General features: G+C 43.4%; 3 protein-coding genes across 6 annotated transcripts in view; all 3 read right to left on the reverse strand.

The window, feature by feature from the left end:
* Positions 1–21,085, reverse strand: part of LOC137441143 (UDP-glucuronosyltransferase 1A1-like) — a 110,912-nt gene that overhangs the window by 66,819 nt on the left and 23,008 nt on the right. Inside the window, exon 1 of one of the 4 annotated variants that reach the window (XM_068138117.1) lies at positions 11,713–12,560. The exons of 1 other annotated variant lie outside the window; for it this stretch is intronic. In XM_068138117.1, coding sequence (XP_067994218.1) covers positions 11,713–12,456 — 744 coding nt within the window. In that variant the 5' untranslated portion in view covers positions 12,457–12,560. Of the gene's footprint in view, positions 1–2,692; positions 3,559–5,869; positions 6,782–11,712; positions 12,561–21,085 lie in introns of those variants that run through there. 2 more of the 4 variants (XM_068138121.1, XM_068138122.1) reach the window with 2 other exon arrangements.
* Positions 13,403–14,368, reverse strand: LOC137441147 (UDP-glucuronosyltransferase 1A8-like). The gene has a single exon (XM_068138130.1). The coding sequence runs from the start codon at positions 14,285–14,287 to the stop codon at positions 13,418–13,420; it is 870 nt and encodes a 289-aa protein (XP_067994231.1). The 5' UTR covers positions 14,288–14,368; the 3' UTR covers positions 13,403–13,417.
* LOC137441041 (UDP-glucuronosyltransferase 1A8-like) lies at positions 17,226–18,989 on the reverse strand. Its single transcript, XM_068137829.1, is given in 2 exon segments — positions 17,226–17,255; positions 18,087–18,989. Coding segments are annotated over 2 exon segments (876 nt in total). The 5' UTR covers positions 18,933–18,989.

Consider the following 21,085-nt stretch of genomic DNA (forward strand, 5'->3'; position numbering starts at 1 on the left):
AATCTGAGGTGCAGAAGAAAAGCAGCTGAGCAAAGTTAACTAGGAACTTGGTAGTGGAACCTGTGGCTTTGGATCCCCTCATGCAGGGGCACAACTGTCCCCTTAAGGCCATGCTTCCTGGCAGAGGAACTGACTCAGGAAACAGAAATTGGAGCCTAACAGAGAACAGACAAAGAAAGAAAGGGTGAACTTCTTAGGTTAGTACAGAGTCAGCTGAGGTCAGATCTGAACTGGGTAATTATTAGTCAGGCAATAAGGACTGGCTCATTGATCGGGTGAGAAGGGTCTGGTGCACTTTAGCAACACCTGTTACGTGTACAGATTAGAGCCCCAGGATAGTTTGATCAGAGGTCATAAATAGCAAGAACTATGTGCCAGCCTGGAGCAAAGGCTTCCTCACTTAAGGATACTGAAGAACATATATTTCATGTTAAACAAGGCTGAAGCATGGGTGACCCAAGGGTTCAGATTAATGTTCCACAGCATTAAAGGTGTTCAGTATCCTCTGCAAAAGCATAACAAACAGATGCTGAAGTGACACCAGGCTGCTCTGAACTGCCAGTGAGTTCATCAGCACCTTGAAGGGAAATGCATGGACAAAATGACTAATTTGTGGTTCATGAAGAGAGTCACATTGCTCCTTTACTTCAGCAACTACCTCCTCAAATCTGGTTTTAATGTCATGTTTCAAGGTAACCAGATGTTTAAGGAGGTGTTGGGTGTTTTCAGTGAGACAACAAGAAGAACAAATTGGAAAGGTTCCTACAGCTTCCATTTCTGAACTCTGCTTTGACCAGTTTCTACAAACCCTGCATTTATGAGCTGCCCCCCAAAAGAGCAACTTTGCATTAACTTTGGCTAAATTTCAAGTTCATTTGCAATGTCTTCCTAATAAGGGGCAACTTACCATGCTAGCCTTCAGATACTTCTGGAGTCATTAGAGGATGAGGCTGGCACAGGACCTCTGCTCAGCCAAGATGTAGAGTCTGATTTCCTCTGAGCCTTGTGTTAAACTTGTAGGCACATTGTGACTTGGCAGCTGGATTTATGTGTTCATTAGTGAGTATGTATTTGCTCCTGAGACACATACCTATGCAAGGTAGGTAACTGTAGGAAAGGTAGCCTGGGGCAGCTGGTGGTGGTTATCTTAGTCAATGAATAAGTGCAGTTTGTGTTCCCTCAGGCCCAGTCATGTGGTCCCATGTTGTTCCACTGCCTCTGAGACTGCAAGCTGTGGATGATGCTTACAGCTCTGGAGGGTAAGGCAGTTTTGAATCTCTTCTTCTCTCTCCCTTTCCTAATCATTCTAAACTTTTGTTTTCTTGTCTGCTAAGCAATGGATTACTGGGTTTTGGGGGACTATTCTTATCACATGCTTATGTTTCTGAACAGTAATGATCAACCCAGGGCTGATCACTGTGTCTGGATAAGTAGAGTTTTTTTCACCTCTAGGACACGCTTCCCATTTGTTTATACTCTGCTGCATTCTTCCCTTGCTGCTGAGCTCTGCTAACTCTGCTGTCTACTGAAAATGTATCTAGAAAAGGCAGACTGAAGGTAAGAGGAATACACAAGTTTTTTCCTAGCTTTGGAACTTGTGATTTCCACCAAATGACACAATATTACGAAGATGGGACATGCAGGTATAAAATGAGGAGAGGATGCTTCTACCCTTGAAGGTAGCTCTGAGACCTTCAGGACACAGAAGCAGAGTTACCCTATGCAGCTAGCGAGAATTTGAATCTTCAATCTCAGACTAGGAAGTGCCACTCCCTTGAGCCTAAGAAGAGGAAAAGTCTTATTGATGATATTATAGTAGTATTCTTATTTTAATAGTATTCTTTATTTGCCTTATTCATTATTGAGTTCAGAGGCTTCATAAGCCTCTCAAAGAGCATAAAATTTCCTGAATGAAGATAAAACAGTATTACACTCCAGTTGTGTAGTGATATTCTCTGACTACAATTCACAATGAGGGAGTAACTTCATAGGAAAGAGATCTGTCTCCTGCCTTGTGCCTAGAAAATATTGTCTAGTGATAATTATCATTTTAAGGACTAGAAGGTAACTATCAAAATGGATTGAAATTTCTAGGTGAGCTTTACAAAACCTGATGAACAATTCTTCTAAAAGCAAATGTCAAGGACTAGGTGTGAAAACTCATATGAGCTTTGCATGCAAGTGTCTTTGACCAAATACACTGTTTCCACACAGAATGTTAGGCACACAGATTTTAGATTAATTTCAATATGACATTTATGTCTTCTCATGATGCAGAAACAGAAATAATTGCCACTGAACAGCCACTTTGGAAACCATAAATCATGAAAACACAACCAAAACAGAAGAACTGACTTTGCTGAGTCTACAGTGAAAAAGAAAAAAAGGTGACTCTCAGAGAATAGTTTTGGGGGTTTGGTCAGGTGAAAGGAATCTAGATGCCTAAAATGTCAGACTCCATAAAAATGAAATAAACAACTGCTTCTAACTGGTGAATATAAATCACTGAGGGAAGTAATACGTAGCTGGCAGATTAAGTAAATTTTTGCGGGATTTTTCATTAAATCCTCAGGAATTCTGAGTTATCTGTCTCCATAAAGGTAATTGCCAGAAATAAAAAAATTCAACAGCATCAAAACGCCATAATGACAACTCATAGCTAAAGGTATTGCTTGGATGGAAAAGAACATACCTTAGGCAGAGCTTTCTTCTGAACACAGTTTATACCTCCGACAAACACCATATTGGGCATCACTGGCCTCACATACTCAAACACAAAGTCTAATCTCATAAGCCAAATAGAAGCAGAGTCCACAAGATCCGTCACAGATACATCTCTCTGAAGAACTTCAGAGGAAAGCTGTACTGCATCTTCAAAGTAATGATGACAGAAAATAAGCTCCATGATGGCAATCAGTGCATTTTCAACTCTCTGTAAAAATGTCATGTGGTCTGAGTTGAAGGAAAATAGCCTTGGGACGTAGGACAGAGGGCTTGGGCACTGTGGTGCTTCATAGTGTAAGTTGCAAGGAAATCCTCTTATAAAGAACACAGATGGAAGAGAGAGATACTTAGCAGCTGTTGCTCCACAAAGTAGAATGGGGTCTGTTAGAACAGCATCAAAGCTGCTTTGGTTCAAGTACTGCAGGGTCTCTTTGCTGCTGAAGAGATCCTTGCACTGAGCAAACAATGTACGGAAAACATTCACTGAGCTCTTGTATGTTGCTATAGCATTCATTGGGAAAGGCAGGCCCTTCAGGTGACTGCCAAGGTACTCAAGAAAGCCATTGTCCAGTTCTTCTAGTGTCTGAGACACTGGGTATGTTTTCACAGTGTAAGCCTGGGTCACTTTCATATGCCAGCTCACTTCTGGTACAAGCACAACCACCTCATGTCCTCTCTCGGCGAGCTTTTCAACCACTTTCTGCATGCTAAGCCAGTGGCTTCCTACCATGGGCACCACCAGGAGTTTCCCTCCATCTGAGAGACCAGGAAGGAGGATGAGAAAAACGCAGGCACAGCAAAGCCTTAGAGTCATCTTCCTGTGACTGGAGTGCAGATTGTGGAAGCGCTTGTTCCTTCAGGCTGTAGCTTGGTATTGCTACTGAAGGAACTTGATCCATTTATCTGTTGAGTTGTGCTGGTTTGTCAGAATCTGCTAGTTAATGATTGACTTGCTCTGTTTGAGGTTTTTTCTCATTACTTGCAAAACCAAATGAAGTAACCCTTTCCTGTCCTGAGTCATTGGAGATCTCTGTGTTCAGGATAGAAGTTGCTCGTCTACATGCTAGTCAGACTTGCTATGAATTGTCTATTCATCTTTGACATGTCCTGTTTAAGGCTTGGCCAGGACCAAGGAATGCAGTTCTGGAGTGTGCAATCTCAGCACCACAGTGACAAATGGAAACACCCACACTAAATGTCATTATAATTGGGCACATGAATGTTAGTATAAGACAAAATAGGAAGCACAGGAGAACTTCAGGATAAAGTAAAGGGAGAATTAACCAACACTTCTGAGCTAGGAGGATTCCCCCCATTTAAAATAATATCCAGTAAAGTCTCTGGGAGAAGCTAGCTTGGCAGTTAAGGCATAGATCAGTAAAGCTGAAGTCCAGGCTCTTCATTAAGAGCAGTAAAGCAGTCCCAATACTGACACAAGCATAGGCTACACCTAATGGGGCCACATGACGCTGAGAAAGGGAACTGTACTGGGAAGTGTGGGTGGAGCAGCAGTGCAAACTTGTGCAAAATGTGTGATCAGAGTGGACCACGATGGCATTCAACACAGGAAGAAATTGAGATGAGCATTAAGAAAGCAGCTGGGAACACTTGCTCATTTCAAAGAGGGAGATGTTGTTCTTTAGTTACTACCCTGGCTCTTGTCTGTTTCCAGTCCCAATGCTGACACAAGCACAGGCTACACCTGATGGGGCCATATGATGGTGAGAAAGGGAACTGGTCCGGGAAGTGTGGGTGGAGAAGCAGTGCCAGCTTCTGTGAGGGCTCTTCCATGTCAGAGTTTCCCCCCTACAAGGCACATGCTGAAGAAGTGACTTCCACCCTGAGGTACTACCAGGATCTTTCCACCTTCAGCAGAGAAGATCTCTGAAGAAGAAATATCCCTGATGGTTGGTTAAACCATGGAAAGAGAAGAGCCATTGTGGTGGCAGTAAACCAAAGAGTTCTGCTCTGGAATAAGCCAACATAGTCCTTTCTATGAAGGTCCAAGCAAATTTAAAGTTTTCTGCAGGAAGCCTGTCACCTACAGAACTAAGTATTTAACTTCCCAATACAGCTGGGTTATTTTTCATATTAGCATTGCTCATATAATAGGGAAGGGGAGTGGACTGTTCTTGGAGAAAGATGTCCTGCTTTCTATCTCAGCTAACACCAGGGATGTACTCTTGTCCTAACTGTGCTTAATACCATGGAGTGGAGAAGTACTCAGTGAGAAAGGCAGCACGGTTTTGCTTTCAAAGGCAACCTTGAAGATGCACCCAGCAGAATGAATGGAAATTGCTACACCATTTCTTCTCCTAATTGAGAACACCTAAGCAGCATGCAGAAGGTTGATGTTGAATTCTCACCTCCTGGAAACACTCAGACCTGCATGTCTTATGGATAGATCTCCACTACCAGGATGCACAATGCAACCCCAAATCTGAGGTGCAGAAGAAAAGCAGCTGAGCAAAGTTAACTAGGAACTTGGTAGTGGAACCTGTGGCTTTGGATCCCCTCATGCAGGGGCACAACTGTCCCCTTAAGGCCATGCTTCCTGGCAGAGGAACTGACTCAGGAAACAGAAATTGGAGCCTAACAGAGAACAGACAAAGAAAGAAAGGATGAACTTCTTAGGTTAGTACAGAGTCAGCTGAGGTCAGATCTGAACTGGGTAATTATTAGTCAGGCAATAAGGACTGGCTCATTGATCGGGTGAGAAGGGTCTGGTGCAGGAAGACACAACCAAAGCAAAAGAACAGACTTTGCTGTGTCTAGAGCGAAAAGGAAAACAAGCAAGTCTTAGAGAAAATCTTGAAGGGTTTTCCTCAGGTGAAAGAAATCTAGATGCCTAAAATGTCAGACTCCATGAAAAAGAAATAAACAGCTGCCTCTGATGAATACAAATCACAAATCAGTGATTTGCAGCTGGTAGAGGAAGTCAATTTTTTGTTGGATTTGTTGTGAAATCCTTGTGAATTCTGAGGCATCTGCCTCCATTAAGGCAATTTGATTTCAGCTTGTGGAAAAGCATTGCTGCAGCCTGGTTTTACCCAATCATTGCCAGAAATAAAAAATTGAATGGCACTGAAAGGCCACAATGAAAACTCATGGCTAAAGGTATTATTTGGATGAAAAAATACCTTACCTTAGACAGTGGTTTCTTCTGAACACAGTTTGTACCTCCAATAAACACCATGTTGGGCATCACTGGCCTCACATACTCAAACACAAAGTCAAATCTCAGAAGCCAAATGGAAGCAGAGTCCACAAGATCCATCAGGGATACATCTCTCTGAAGAACTTCAGAGGAAAGCTGTACTATGTCATTATATAAACCATTACAGTACACAAGTTCCATGATGGCAATCAGTGCATTTTCAACTCTCTGTAGAAATGTCATGTGGTCTGAGTTGAAGGAAAATAGCCTTGGGATGTAGGACAGAGGGTTTGGGCACTGTGGTGCTTCATAGTGTAAGCTGCAAGGAAATCCTCTCATGAAGAACACAGATGGAAGAGAAAGATACTTAGCAACTGTTGCTCCACACATTAAGATGGGATCTGTTAGGACAGCATCGAAGCTGCTTTGGTTCAAGTACTGCAGGGTCTCCTTGCTGTTGAAGAGGTCCCTGCACTGAGTAAAGAACATCTTGAAAACGTGCACTGAGTTCTTGTATATTGCTAGAGCATTCATTGGGAAAGACAAATCCTTCAGGTGAGTGGCAACATATTCACGAAAGGAATTGTCCAGTTCTTCTAGCGTCAGAGTTGCTGGGTGTGTTTTCACAGTGTAAGCCTGGGTCGTTTTCATCTGCCAGCTTACTTCTGGCATAAGCACCACCACCTCATGTCCTCTCTCAGACAGTTTTTCAACCACTTTCTGCATGCTAAGCCAGTGGCTTCCTACCATGGGCACCACCAGGAGTTTCCCTCCATCTGAGAGGCCAGGAAGGAGGAGGAAAAAAATGCAGGCACAGCAAACCCTCAGAGTCATCTTCCTGTGGCTGGATTACAGACTGTGAAGACAGAGAGTAGAGCTTGTTCCTTCAGTCTGTAGCTGGATGCTGTTTCTGAGGGAACTTGTTGCTTTTATATGTTGAGTTGTGCTGCCTTGTCAGAATCTGCTAGTTAATGATTCACTGCTCTGTGTTGTAGGTGGTCTGTTTATTTTTTTCTCATTACTTGCAAAACCAAATGCAGTGACCCTTTCCTGTGCTGAGTCATTGCAGACTCTTGTGTTCAGGAGAGAGGTAGCTCCTCAACATGCTAGTCAGACTCCTTAGGATCTTTGATGTGTCCTTTCCTTTGTCTTGGCAGGGACCAAGCAAGGCAGGCCTGGTGTGAGCAATTTCAGTACAACAGGAACAAATGAAAACAGCCTCAACAAATGTCTTCATGGTTGGAAACAATAGAGCAATTTCTTTTAGGACAGGATAGGAAGCACAACGGGAGAAACCTCAGGATAAGAGGAAAGAGAGAATGGACCAACACTTCTGAGATAGCAGGAATCCCCACAGTTACACTACCACCAGAAAAAGACTCCGGAAGAGGCTGGCTTGGCAGTTGAGGCATAGATCAGTGAAGCTGAAGTCCAGGCTCTTGATTTAGAGCAGTAATACAGTGCCATCACCTTCACAGCAATTCTTTTGACCTTATCATTGCCAAAGCAATTTGATGCCCAAACAGCACCATGACATGGAAAAACAATGAAACACAGGAGACTTGGAGCTGGGCACCCCTGGTCCCTCAAGTGATGGAAAGAATTGTGCATTTTTTGCTGGGTTCTTTCCTATCAGCTCTTTTCTTTCCCCAGGTCACCAAATTCTTAAACTTTTCTTAGTTTAGGGAAACTCCTGGGCAAGTGCCAAAATGCAATTGTCTTTCAGGCAGGTGATAACTTTTCAGAAGACAAAATATTTGATCTTAAGAGTAAGGGCAGAAGGTCTGAAGTAAAACTGAAAAAAATGCGCTCAGAATCTGTTATAGCATTCCAAGATGCATGAAATGGCCAAATGAAGAATAAGAACTAAACCATATGATTTCTAAGTTCATTTAACGCATCCAAGTGCCGGGTTCTGCACATTGGCCACAACAACCCCATGCAGTGCTACAGGCTGGGGTCAGAGTGGCTGGAGAGCAGCCAGGCAGAGAGGGACCTGGGGGTGCTGGTTGATGGTAGGATGAACATGAGCCTGCAGTGTGCCCAGGCAGCCAAGAGGGCCAATGGCATCCTGGCCTGCATTAAGAACAGTGTGGCCAGCAGGAGCAGGGAGGTCATTCTGCCCCTGTACACTGCACTGGTTAGGCCACACCTTGAGTACTGTGTCCAGTTCTGGGCCCCTCAGTTTAGGAAGGATGTTGACTTGCTGGAGCGAGTCCAGAGAAGGGCAACGAAGTTAGTGAGGGGCTTGGAACACAAGCCCTATGAGGAGAGACTGAGGGAGCTGGGGCTGCTTAGCCTGGAGAGGAGGAGACTCAGGGGTGACCTTATTGCTCTCTACAACTACCTGAAGGGAGGTTGTAAACAGGCAGAGGTTGGTCTCTTCTCCCAGGCAGCCAGCACCAGAACAAGAGGACACAGTCTCAGGCTGCGCCAGGGGAAGTTCAGGCTGGAGGTCAGGAGGAAGTTTTACACGGAGAGAGTGATTGCCCATTGGAATGGGCTGCCTGGGGAGGTGGTGGAGTCGCCGTCACTGGAGGTGTTCAGGAGGAGACTTGACGGGGTGCTTGGTTACATGGGTTAGTTGATTGGGTGGTGTTGGGTGATAGGTTGGACGCGATGATCTTGAAGGTCTCTTCCAACCTGGTTTATTCTATTCTATTCTATTCTATTCTATAACATGAATTAGAAAAAGGTATTTTAGTAAACATTTTTCTCTCACTAAAGAGGTTAACTTTTGTATTTTGCAATAGCAGTCCCCTCTGATCTGTTTTGTGCAGAAGAGAAAGCAGATAGCAGACTGACATGTGTCCTGCACTCCTCTCCTTCTACAGCAGGACAAATTCACCATCCAAACCTTGCAGCACCCTTAACATGAAGGGAGTGGCTTCAAAGGCAAGCCAAGGACAGAAGAAGTTAATCAGTACCTTTGAGGCACTTCTGTGTGGTGGAGAGCTTGCCAGCAACTCCCTCAGTTGTCTTGGTTATCAGGCAGTTATTTCTAGAGGGGTTAAATCTTGCTGGGTTCAAGGGAGTGCAAGATAAGTCTTGTTTCCCTTGCACACATGGTCACCTACGGAATGCATTAGGAACTCTGAACTTCGGTAAGAAGCTGCATAGCTCTGGGATGCTACCACAATGTACCACAATGTGTGATCAGAGTGGACCACTATGGCATTCAACACTGGAAGAAATTGAGATGAGCATTAAGTAAGCAGCTGGGAACATTGGCTCATTTCAAAGAGGGAGATGTTGTTCTCTAGTTACTACCCTGGCTCATGTCTGTTTCCAGTCCCAATGCTGACACAAGCACAGGCTACACCTGATGGGGCCATATGATGGTGAGAAAGGGAACTGGACCAGGAAGTGTGGGTAGAGAAGCAGTGCCAGCTTCTGTGAGGGCTCTCCTTAGTCAGAGTTTCCCCCTTACAAGGCACATGCTGAGCAAGAGACTTCCACCCTGAGGTGTCACCAGGATCTTTCCACCTTCAGCAAAGAATAAAGATGATATCAGTAGAAGAAATATTCCTGCAGGTTGGTAAAAACAGGGAAACAGAGGAGCCATTGCTTTCAAAAGGCAACACTGCAGATGCATCCAGCAGAATGAATGGAAATTGCAACACCATTTCTTCTCCTAATTGAGAACACCTAAGCAGCATGGAGAAGGTTGATGTTGAATTCTCACCTCCTGGAAGCACTCCAACCTGCATGTCTTATGAATAGATCCCCACTACCAGGATGCACAATGCAACCCCAGATCTGAGGTGGAGAAGGACAGCAGCTGAGCTTTGATGAGAAGAGAGATTCTCTTTTAGCTAAATTAATTAGGAACTTGGTAGTGGAACCTGTGGCTTTGAATCCCCTCATGCAGGGGCACAACTGTCCCCTTAAGGCCATGCTTCCTGGCAGAGGAACTGATTCAGAAAACAGAAATTGGAAAACTGCAGTTCACCATTACCACAAATAAGGTAAATCATCACATTTCTAATTCATGAACTCATGAGTTCAAGGCCAGTGTCAGCTCAGGTCATGACTGAAACAGTTCATCAACTCTGTAGGTCCAGATCCTTCTGTATCTTAAATTGCTTGGTTTTTTTTGTTATAATATGGATTTTTCATTCTTCTCGAACAATGCTTCCATTTCTTGTTATGTAGAGGTTCAAATCACCCTGAGCACAGCTTCCAGGACAAGATGTATGCAGGCAGACACCTTTATTACGTTCTACAGCAAAGTTATATAGTCTATTGGAAAGCACCTGTGTCTGATCTTAATTGGTTATTTTCTACTGGCATGCTTGTAATTAACAAAACAATAGGTTAAAATAACAAAACAATATTTTAACACATCCAACCAAATTCTGCCTAGTTTTTCTCCTTCAGTTTCAAGATGTTTACATTCTGTTCTGAGTCAAAGACTAAACATAGCCATCTCTAATTTGAGCAAAGGCAAATCTTGTCCACAGCCTTCCAAAGTTATCCAAAACCAACCTTCTCCTACAGCTTATAATGTTGGCGATTACCTCACACCATAAAAGTTTATAAGTAGGTGACTGGGCAGGTACTTTTGGAATACAACTGCTTATCCAGGGCATTCAGGGCTCTGCATCCCTGGTGGAAATTTCCTTCACATTCAATTTTTGCATGTGTATTTTCAAGCCTGAAGGGAAAGCTTTGTCCATATGGAGCACCTGCCCTCAGGACCAGCCAGTCCATTATTGCCACTGTCCCCAACCTAAGTTTACAACATAGGATTAACCTAAGGGGAATCTTCAAAGAGCTTAGGACAGCATGATGCACAGAAACAGACTTCCTGATCATAACCTCTGAAAAGGCTGTCAAATGAACACTAGAAGAGGATGCATCCAGGCTAGACCAGCAGGTGAAGAAAGATAGTCAAGCGTCTTCCGTGTGGGGAATTTCCCACCATCTGCCTGTGTCTTCAATAACTGATCAGCAGTCTTGCCCTCTCCTGCCTCCATGCCCTTTTGAAAGACTCCTTGTGACCCCCTCCTTTTCCTCCATTTGAACATGGATTACGAGTTAGAGTGAACCAGGTGGCACCAGAGACTGTCCTGCTAAAAGGATCTATGCTGCCACTTCCAACACAAGCACTAACCATACTTATCCGGATAAAAAGGGATGATATTAGGGATTTCTTCTCCATTTCTGTTTCAGAGGGACTTGCCATACTTCAATATACCTTTCCTGCTTTCCATCTGCTATGGAATATGCTTTGCTTGATTCAGAAACCTGGTTGGTACTTAAAAGCCTGAATGGGAATTTACAGAAGACATCTACACCCAGAAAATCTGAAAACCTAATGATATAACCTATAAAAGAAGGGGAAGATACCATTTTAAAAGGCAGTGTCGTGGGCTTTAGCCATTGACGCATTTACATAGTGGCAAAGATGAAAATCAATCAGTCTGGCAGATACAAAAAGAACTGATGAATAACTAAAATCTTGAGTCCTACATATATGTGGCATAAGAAACTAAGATGAAATGGAAGCTAACAAGCCTGGCTCCTGCTGGGAAGGATAGCTGGAAACTCACCAAAATTCAGGTGAAGTTCAACCAAAACGCTAATAATTTGCAAAAAACCCCTCTACATGTCATTCTCATTTTAATATCTGATAAGATTTTATTTTTGCCAGGCTATGATCTCATCTAAACGCTGGACGCTAGGAAATGACATTTCTGCACCATGCAGAAATTCTCATTAGCTTCCTGTCTTTAAATACCAAGGTGGTGCTAGTTAGGTTTTCACTTAAGGAAGCTTCCTGATCTATTTTCTTGCCTTTTCAACAGAAACAAAATAAAATTGTATACCTGAGACAATTTTGTCTTCTGATCACAGTGTATCCCTCCAATGAAAAACATGTTTGGCATCACTGGTCTTGGGAACTCAAATACAAAATCAGATCTCATTAGCCAAACAGATCCACGGCTTAGCAGGTCTACAGCTGTCACTTTCTTTTGAAAAATTTCATATGCCAGTTCTTCAAACGGAGCAAATATTGGCTTACAGTAAACAAACTCCAGCACATAGAGCAGCATGTTCCTCACTCGTTGAGCGAATGTCATGCTATCTGAATGGTTTAGGAAGAGTCTGGGGACATAGGAAGGAGGGCTTGGACACTGGGCAGCTTTAAAATCCATTCCACAAGGAAGTCCTCGCAAAAAGTAGACTGAAGGTACTGAAAGAATCTCAGCAATTATCGGACCGCACATGAGGACCGGATCTGTGAACACCACGTCAAATTTGCTCTCTCTCAAGTACTGCATCATGTCTTCGTTGTGCAAAAGGCTCTTACAGTTGATGAAGAAAAGGTTGGAAAATTCTAGCACGCTTCGATACATTGTAATGATAATATTCAACACAGATTGCTCAATAAAATGATCATTAACAAACGACTGTAGACCACCAGCTAAACGGTCCTCTCCATAAGGTATTGGATATACTTTCACGGTATAATTATAAGGCTCCTTTGGTTTCATATACAAACTCGTTGATGGTACAAGCACAACAACATCATGTCCCTTTTGCTGGAGTTTCCCCACTACCAGGCGCATACTGAGCCAGTGACTTCCATCCTGAGGTATCACCAGGATCTTTCCACATTCAGCTAAACATAAAGACAAAGTCAGAAGAAGAAATATCCTGGCAGGTTGGTAAAAACACAGAAATGGAAGAGCCATTTTGGTGGATATAAACCAGAGAGTTCTGCTCTGGAGGCAACCAATGCAGCCCTTTGTAGAAAGGTCCATACAAGCCCCAGCTTTTCTGCAGGGAACTTATTGACTGCAAAATCAAATATTTAACATCCAGGGAAGGGGAGAACACTGTTCCTGATAAATATATATCTCCTTTTGCTCTACTTGTTAATTTTTAACCTTCAATGTGTGCCAGCACATTCCTTCCTTCATAAACAAACACCAAAGATGTATTCTTGTCATAATGGCAGTTAATACAATTGACTACAGATCTACCCAGAGAGAAAAGAAGCCTAGTTTTCCTTTCAAAAATGCAACATGAAATGCACTCAGAGGATGACACACAAATCTTATATTAATTCTTCAGATTTCAGTATGACATTTATGTCTCATCGTGATGTAGAAACAGAAATAACTGCAGCTGGACAGCCAGTTTGGAAATCATAAATCACAAAAACACAACCAAAGAGAAAGAACTGATTTTGCTGAGTCTAGAGTGAAAAAGAAAACAAGCAAAACTCAGAGAATACTCCTGGGGGTTTTGACCAGGTAAAAGACTCCATGAGAAGGAAATAAGCAACTGCTCCTTACTGGACAATATAAATCAATGCAGACAGCAACTCATAGCTGGCAGATGGCATTTTTTTGTTGGATTTGTTGTGAAATCCTTGTGAATTCTGAGGCATCTTCCTCCATTAAGGCAACTTGATTTCAGTGTGTGGAAAAGCATTGCTGCAGCCTGGTTTTACCCATTCATTGCCAGAAATAAAAAATTGAATGGCACAAAAAAGGCCATAATGACAACTCATAGCTAAAGGTATTATTTGGATGGAAAATAACTTACCTTAGACAGTGGTTTCTTCTGAACACAGTTTGTACCTCCAATAAACACCATGTTGGGCATCACTGGCCTCACATACTCAAACACAAAGTCAAATCTCAGAAGCCAAATGGAAGCAGAGTCCACAAGATCCATCAGGGATACATCTCTCTGAAGAACTTCAGAGGAAAGCTGTACTATGTCATTATATAAACCATTACAGTACACAAGTTCCATGATGGCAATCAGTGCATTTTCAACTCTCTGTAAAAATGTCATGTGGTCTGAGTTGAAGGAAAATAGCCTTGGGACATAGGACAGAGGGTTTGGGCACTGTGGTGCTTTATAGTGTAAGCTGCAAGGAAATCCTCTCATGAAGAACACATATGGAAGAGAAAGGTACTTAGCAACTGTTGCTCCACACATAAAAAAGGGGTCTGTTAGGACAGCATCGAAGCTGCTTTGGTTCAAGTACTGCAGGGTCTCCTTGCTGTTGAAGAGGTCCCTGCACTGAGTAAAGAAACTGTTGAAGAGATGCACTGAGCTTTTGTATATTGCTAGAGCATTCATGGGGAAAGACAGATCCTTCAGGTGAGTAGCAACATACTCACGAAAGGAATTGTCCAGTTCTTCTAGCGTCAGAGTTGCTGGGTGTGTTTTCACAGTGTAAGCCTGGGTCACTTTCATATTCCAGCTCACTTCTGGCATAAGCACCACCACCTCATGTCCTCTCTCGACGAGCTTTTCAACCACTTTCTGCATGCTAAGCCAGTGGCTTCCTATTGTGGGCACCACCAGGAGTTTCCCTCCATCTGAGAGGCCAGGAAGGAGGAGGAAAAAAATGCAGGCACAGCAAAGCCTCAGAGTCATCTTCCTGTAGCTGGATTACAGACTGTGAAGACAGAGAGTAGAGTTTGTTCCTTCAGGCTGTAGCTGGATGCTGTTTCTGAGGGAAGTTGTTGCTTTTATATGTTGAGTTGTGCTGCCTTGTCAGAATCTGATAGTTAATGATTCACTGTTCTGTTGTCTGCTGTTTTTCCTCATTACTTACAAAACCAAATGCAGTGACCCTTTCCTGTGCTGAGTCATTGCAGACTCTTGTGTTCAGGAGAGAGGTAGCTCCTCAACATGCTAGTCAGACTCCTTAGGATCTTTGATGTGTCCTTTCCTTTGTCTTGGCAGGGACCAAGCAAGGCAGGCCTGGTGTGAGCAATTTCAGTACAACAGGAACAAATGAAAACAGCCTCAACAAATGTCTTTATGGTTGGAAACAATAGAGCAATTTCTTTTAGGACAGGATAGGAAGCACAACGGGAGAAACCTCAGGATAAGAGGAAAGAGAGAATGGACCAACACTTCTGAGATAGCAGGAATCCCCACAGTTACACTACCACCAGAAAAAGACTCCGTAAGAGGCTGGCTTGGCAGTTGAGGCATAGATCAGTGAAGCTGAAGTCCAGGCTCTTGATTTAGAGCAGTAATACAGTGCTGTCACACAAAATGGCCCTCAGGCAATTGAAATCTCCTCTACGCTTGCCTATACATGAATTAGAGGGCAGACAGAAGACGTTCTAAATGTGTTTTAAAGACTTCTAATGCTTACACAGCTTGGATTGTTCAGTAGAGTCTCATGCGTGAACCCAGGTGAGGGACTGGCCTTAGCTCACAAGCAGCTGTAGCAGTATCATCAGTTTCCAAGAGCCATCACTTTTATAGCAATTCTTTTGACCTTATCATTGCCAAAGCAATTTGATGCCCAAACAGCACCGTGACATGGAAAAACAATGAAACACAGGAGACTTGGCCTGATTTAGGAATAGTGTGTCCAGCAGGAGCAGGGAAGTCATTGTGCCCCTGTACTCTGCATTGGTTAGGCTGCACCTTGAGTTCTGTGTCCAGTTCTGGGCCCCTCAGCTTAAGGACATTGAGACACTTGAACGTGTCCAGAGAAGGGCAACAAGGCTGGTGAGAGGTCTTGAGCACAAGCCCTACAAGAAGAGGCTGAGGGAGCTGGGATTGTTTAGCCTGGAGAAGAGGAGTCTCAGTGGTGACCTCATTGCTCTCTACAGCTACCTGAAAGGTGGTTGTAGTCAGGAAGGGGTTAGTCCCTTCTCGCAGACAACCAGCACCAGAACAAGGGGAAACAGTCTCAAGCTGTGCCAGGGGAAGTTTAGGCTTGAGGTGAGGAGAAAGTTCTTCACTGACAGAGTCATTAGTCATTGGAAGGGGCTGCCCAGAGAGGTGGTGGAGTCACCATCCCTGGAGGTGTTCAAGAGGGGTTTGGACATGGCCCTTGGTGCCATGGTCTAGTCATGAGGTCTGTGGCGACAGGTTGGACTTGATGATCTTTGAGGTCTCTTCCAACCTTAGTGATACTGTGATACTGTGATACTTGGAGCTGGGCATCCTTGGTCCCTCAAGTGATGGAATGAATTGTGCATTTTTTGCTGGGTTCTTTCCTATCAGCATTTTTATTTTCTTTCCCCACTATAGGGAAGCTCCTGGGCAAGTGCCAAAATGCAATTATCTTTCAAGCACTTGATAACTTTACAGAAAACAAAAGATTTATTTTCAGAGTAGAGGGAGAAGGTGAAAAAAAAAAGTGAAAAAAATGCTCTCAGAATCTGTAAGAGCATTCCAAGAGGCATGAAATGGCTCAATGAGGAATAAGAACTAAACCAAATTATTTCCAAGTTCATATAAAATGAACAAGAAAAAGATCTTTTAGCAAACATTTTTCTCCCACTAAAGAGCTGTTTTGCTATGGATTTGCACCTGCTGTTTCCTCAGAAGACTTCACAGAGATCTGACTGACACATGTCCTGCCCTCCTCCTTCCACAGCAAGACAAATTCAACATCCAAACAGTGCAGTGCCCTTAACATGACTGGATGAGAAGGATGTCCCTCTTTGTGCTTTTTGAGGATTTATAAGCTTGGAACTTTGCCAGCACATTCCATCTTTCCTCAACTAACACCAGGGATGTACTCTTGTCCTAACTGTGCTTAATATCATGGAGTGAAGAAGTACTCAGTGAGAAAAGCAGCAAGGTTTTGATTTCAAAGGCAACCTTGAAGATGCACCCAGCAGAATGAATGGAAATTGCTATACCATTTCTTCTCCTAATTGAGAACACCTAAGCAGCATGCAGAAGGTTGATGTTAAATTCTCACCTCCTGGAGGCACTTAAACCTGCATGTCTTATGGATAGATCTCCACTACCTGGATGGACAATGCAAGCCCAAATCTGAGGTAGAGAACAGCAGCTGAACTTTGATGGGAAGAGAGCTTCTCTCTTGGCTAAATTAGCTGGGAACTTGGTAGTGGAACCTGTGACTTTGAATACCCTCATGCAGGGGCTCAATTGTCCCCTTAAGGCCATGCTTCCTGGCACAGGAAGTGATTCAGGAAACAGAAATTGGAGCCTAACAGAGAACAGACAAAGAAAGAAAGGATGAACTTAGGTTAGTACAGAGTCAGCTGAGGTCAGATCTGAACTGGGTTAATTATGAGTCAAACAGTAAGGACTGGCTCAGGTGAGAAGGGTCTGGTGCTCTTTAGCAATTCCTGTTGTGTGTACAGATTAGAGCCCCAGGGTTATTTGATCAGAGGCCATAAATGGCAAGAACTATGTGCCAGCCTGGAGCAAAGGCTTCCTCACTTATGGATACTGAAGGACATATATTTCATGTTAAACAAGGCTGTAGCCTGGGTGACCCAAGAGTGCAGAATAATTTTCCTCAGCATTAATGGTGCTCAGCAGCCTTTGCAAAAGCATAACAAACAGATGCTGCAGTGACACCAGGCTGCTATGAACTGCTACTGAGTTCATCAGCACCCTGAATGGAAATGCATGGAATGCATGGACAGAATGACAAATGTGTGGCTCATGAAGAGACTCACATTGCTCCTTTACTTCAGTAACTACCTCCTCAAATCTGATTTGAATGTCATGTTTCAAGGTAACCAGATGTTTAAGGAAGTAGTGGGTGTTTCTGGTGAAACAACAAGAAGAACAAATGGGAAAGGTTCCTACAGCTTCCATTTCTGAACTCTGCTTTGACCAGTTTCTATGAACTCTGTTTATGATCTGCCCCCCCAAAAGAGCAACTTTGCATTAACTTTGGCTAAATTTCAAGTTCATTTGCAATGTCTTCCTAATAAGGGACAATTTACAATGCCAGCCTTCAAATACTTCTGGAGTCATTAGAAGATGAGGCGGGACAGTTAGGTTGGAAACCATAAATCAGGAAGACCCAACCAAAGCAAAAGAACAGACTTTGCTGTGTCTAGAGTGAAAAAGAAAACAAGCAACTCTTAGAGAATAGTCTTCAAGGGTTTTCTTCAGGTGAAAGAAATCTAGATGCCTAAAATGTCAGACTCCATGAAAATGAAATAAACAGCTGCCTCTGACTGATGAATACAAATCACTAAGAGCAGTGATTTGCAGCTGGTAGAGGAAGTCAATTTTTTGTTGGATTTGTTGTGAAATCCTTGTGAATTCTGAGGCATCTGCCTCCATTAAGGCAATGTGATTTCAGCATGTGGAAAAGCATTGCTGCAGCCTGGTTTTGCCCAATCATTGCCAGAAATAAAAAATTGAATGGCACAAAAAAGGCCATAATGACAACTCATAGCTAAAGGCATTATTTGGATGGAAAATAACTTACCTTAGACAGTGGTTTCTTCTGAACACAGTTTGTACCTCCAACAAACACCATGTTGGGCATCACTGGCCTCACATACTCAAACACAAAGTCAAATCTCAGAAGCCAAATGGAAGCAGAGTCCACAAGATCCATCAGGGATACATCTCTCTGAAGAACTTCTGAGGAAAACTGTACTATGTCATTATATAAACCATTACAGTACACAAGTTCCATGATGGCAATCAGTGCATTTTCAACTCTCTGTAGAAATGTCATGTGGTCTGAGTTGAAGGAAAATAGCCTTGGGACATAGGACAGAGGGTTTGGGCACTGTGGTGCTTCATAGTGTAAGCTGCAAGGAAATCCTCTCATGAAGAACACAGATGGAAGAGAAAGGTACTTAGCAACTGTTGCTCCACACATTAAGATGGGATCTGTTAGGACAGCATCGAAGCTGCTTTGGTTCAAGTACTGCAGGGTCTCCTTGCTGTTGAAGAGGTCCCTGCACTGAGTAAAGAACATCTTGAAAACATGCACTGAGTTCTTGTATATTGCTAGAGCATTCATTGGGAAAGACAAATCCTTCAGGTGAGTGGCAACATATTCACGAAAGGAATTGTCCAGTTCTTCTAGCGTCAGAGTTGCTGGGTGTGTTTTCACAGTGTAAGCCTGGGTCGTTTTCATCTGCCAGCTTACTTCTGGCATAAGCACCACCACCTCATGTCCTCTCTCAGACAGTTTTTCAACCACTTTCTGCATGCTAAGCCAGTGGCTTCCTACCATGGGCACCACCAGGAGTTTCCCTCAATCTGAGAGGCCAGGAAGGAGGAGGAAAAAAATGCAGGCACAGCAAACCCTCAGAGTCATCTTCCTGTGGCTGGATTACAGACTGTGAAGACAGAGAGTAGAGCTTGTTCCTTCAGTCTGTAGCTGGATGCTGTTTCTGAGGGAAGTTGTTGCTTTTATATGTTGAGTTGTGCTGCCTTGTCAGAATCTGATAGTTAATGATTCACTGCTCTGTGTTGTAGGTGGTCTGTTTATTTTTTTCTCATTACTTGCAAAACCAAATGCAGTGACCCTTTCCTGTGCTGAGTCATTGCAGACTCTTGTGTTCAGGAGAGAGGTAGCTCCTCAACATGCTAGTCAGACTCCTTAGGATCTTTGATGTGTCCTTTCTTATGTCTTGGCAGGGACCAAGCAAGGCAGGCCTGGTGTGAGCAATTTCAGTACAACAGGAACAAATGAAAACAGCCTCAACAAATGTCTTCATGGTTGGAAACAATAGAGCAATTTCTTTTAGGACAGGATAGGAAGCACAATGGGAGAAAACTCAGGATAAGGGGAAAGGGAGAATGGACCAACACTTCTGAGATAGCAGGAATCCTCACAGTTACACTACCACCAGAAAAAGACTCCGGAAGAGGCTGGCTTGGCAGTTGAGGCATAGATCAGTGAAGCTCAAGTCCAGGCTCTTGATTTAGAGCAGTAATACAGTGCTGTCACACAGAATGGCCCTCAGGCAATTGAAATCTCCTCTCCCCTTGCCTATAAATGAATTAGAGGGCAGACAGAAGACGTTCTAAATGTGTTTTAAAGACTTCTACTGCTTACACAGCTTGGATTGTTCAGTAGAGACTCATGCGTGAGTCCGAGTGAGGGACTGGCCTTAGCTCACAAGCAGCTGTAGCAGTATCATCAGTTTCCAAGAGCCATCACTTTTATAGCAATTCTTTTGACCTTATCATTGCCAAAGCAATTTGATGCCCAAACAGCACCATGACACGGAAAAACAATGAAACACAGGAGACTTGGAGCTGGGCACCCCTGGTCCCTCAAGTGATGGAAAGAATTGTGCATTTTTTGCTGGGTTCTTTCCTATCAGCTCTTTTCTTTTCCCAGCTCACCAAATTCTTAAACTTTTTTTAGTTTAGGGAAACTCCTGGGCAAGTGCCAAAATGCAATTGTCTTTCAGGCAGGTGATAACTATTCAGAAAGCAAAAGATTTGATCTTCAGAGTAAGGGGAGAAGGTCTGAAGTAAAACTGAAAAAAAATGTTCTCAGAATCTGTTATAGCATTCCAAGATGCATGAAATGGCCAAATGAAGAATAAGAACTAAACCATATTATATCCAAGTTCGTATAACATGAACTAGAAAAAGGTGTTTTAGTAAACATTTTTCTCTCACTAAAGAGGTTAACTTGTGTATTTTGCAATAGCAGTCCCCTCTGATCTGTTTTGTGCAGAAGAGAAAGCAGATAGACTGACATGTGTCCTGCACTCCTCTCCTTTTACAGCAGGACAAATTCACCATCCAAACCTTGCAGCACCCTTAACATGAAGGGAGTGGCTTCAAAGGCAAGCCAAGGACAGGAGAAGTTAATCAGTACCTTTGAGGCACTTCTGTGTGGTGGAGAGCTTGCCAGCAACTCCCTCAGTTGTCTTGGTTATCAGGCAGTTATTTCTAGAGGGGTTAAATCTTGCTGGGTTCAAGGGAGTGCAAGATAAGTCTTGTTTCCCTTGCACACATGGTCACCTACGGAATGCATTAGGAACTCTGAACTTCGGTAAGAAGCTGCATAGCTCTGGGATGCTACCACAATGTACCACAATGTGTGATCAGAGTGGACCACTATGGCATTCAACACTGGAAGAAATTGAGATGAGCATTAAGTAAGCAGCTGGGAACACTTGCTCATTTCAAAGAGGGAGATATTGTTCTCTAGTTACTACCCTGGCTCATGTCTGTTTCCAGTCCCAATGCTGACACAAGCACAGGCTACACCTGATGGGGCCATATGATGGTGAGAAAGGGAACTGGACCAGGAAGTGTGGGTAGAGAAGCAGTGCCAGCTTCTGTGAGGGCTCTCCTTAGTCAGAGTTTCCCCCTTACAAGGCACATGCTGAGCAAGAGACTTCCACCCTGAGGTGTCACCAGGATCTTTCCACCTTCAGCAAAGAATAAAGATGATGTCAGTAGAAGAAATATTCCTGCAGGTTGGTAAAAACAGGGAAACAGAGG

Source organism: Melanerpes formicivorus, unplaced genomic scaffold, assembly GCF_026170545.1.
Source record: "Melanerpes formicivorus ecotype bairdi unplaced genomic scaffold, bMelFor1.0.p_v2 SCAF_5, whole genome shotgun sequence".
NCBI classification, from domain to species: Eukaryota; Metazoa; Chordata; class Aves; order Piciformes; family Picidae; genus Melanerpes; species Melanerpes formicivorus.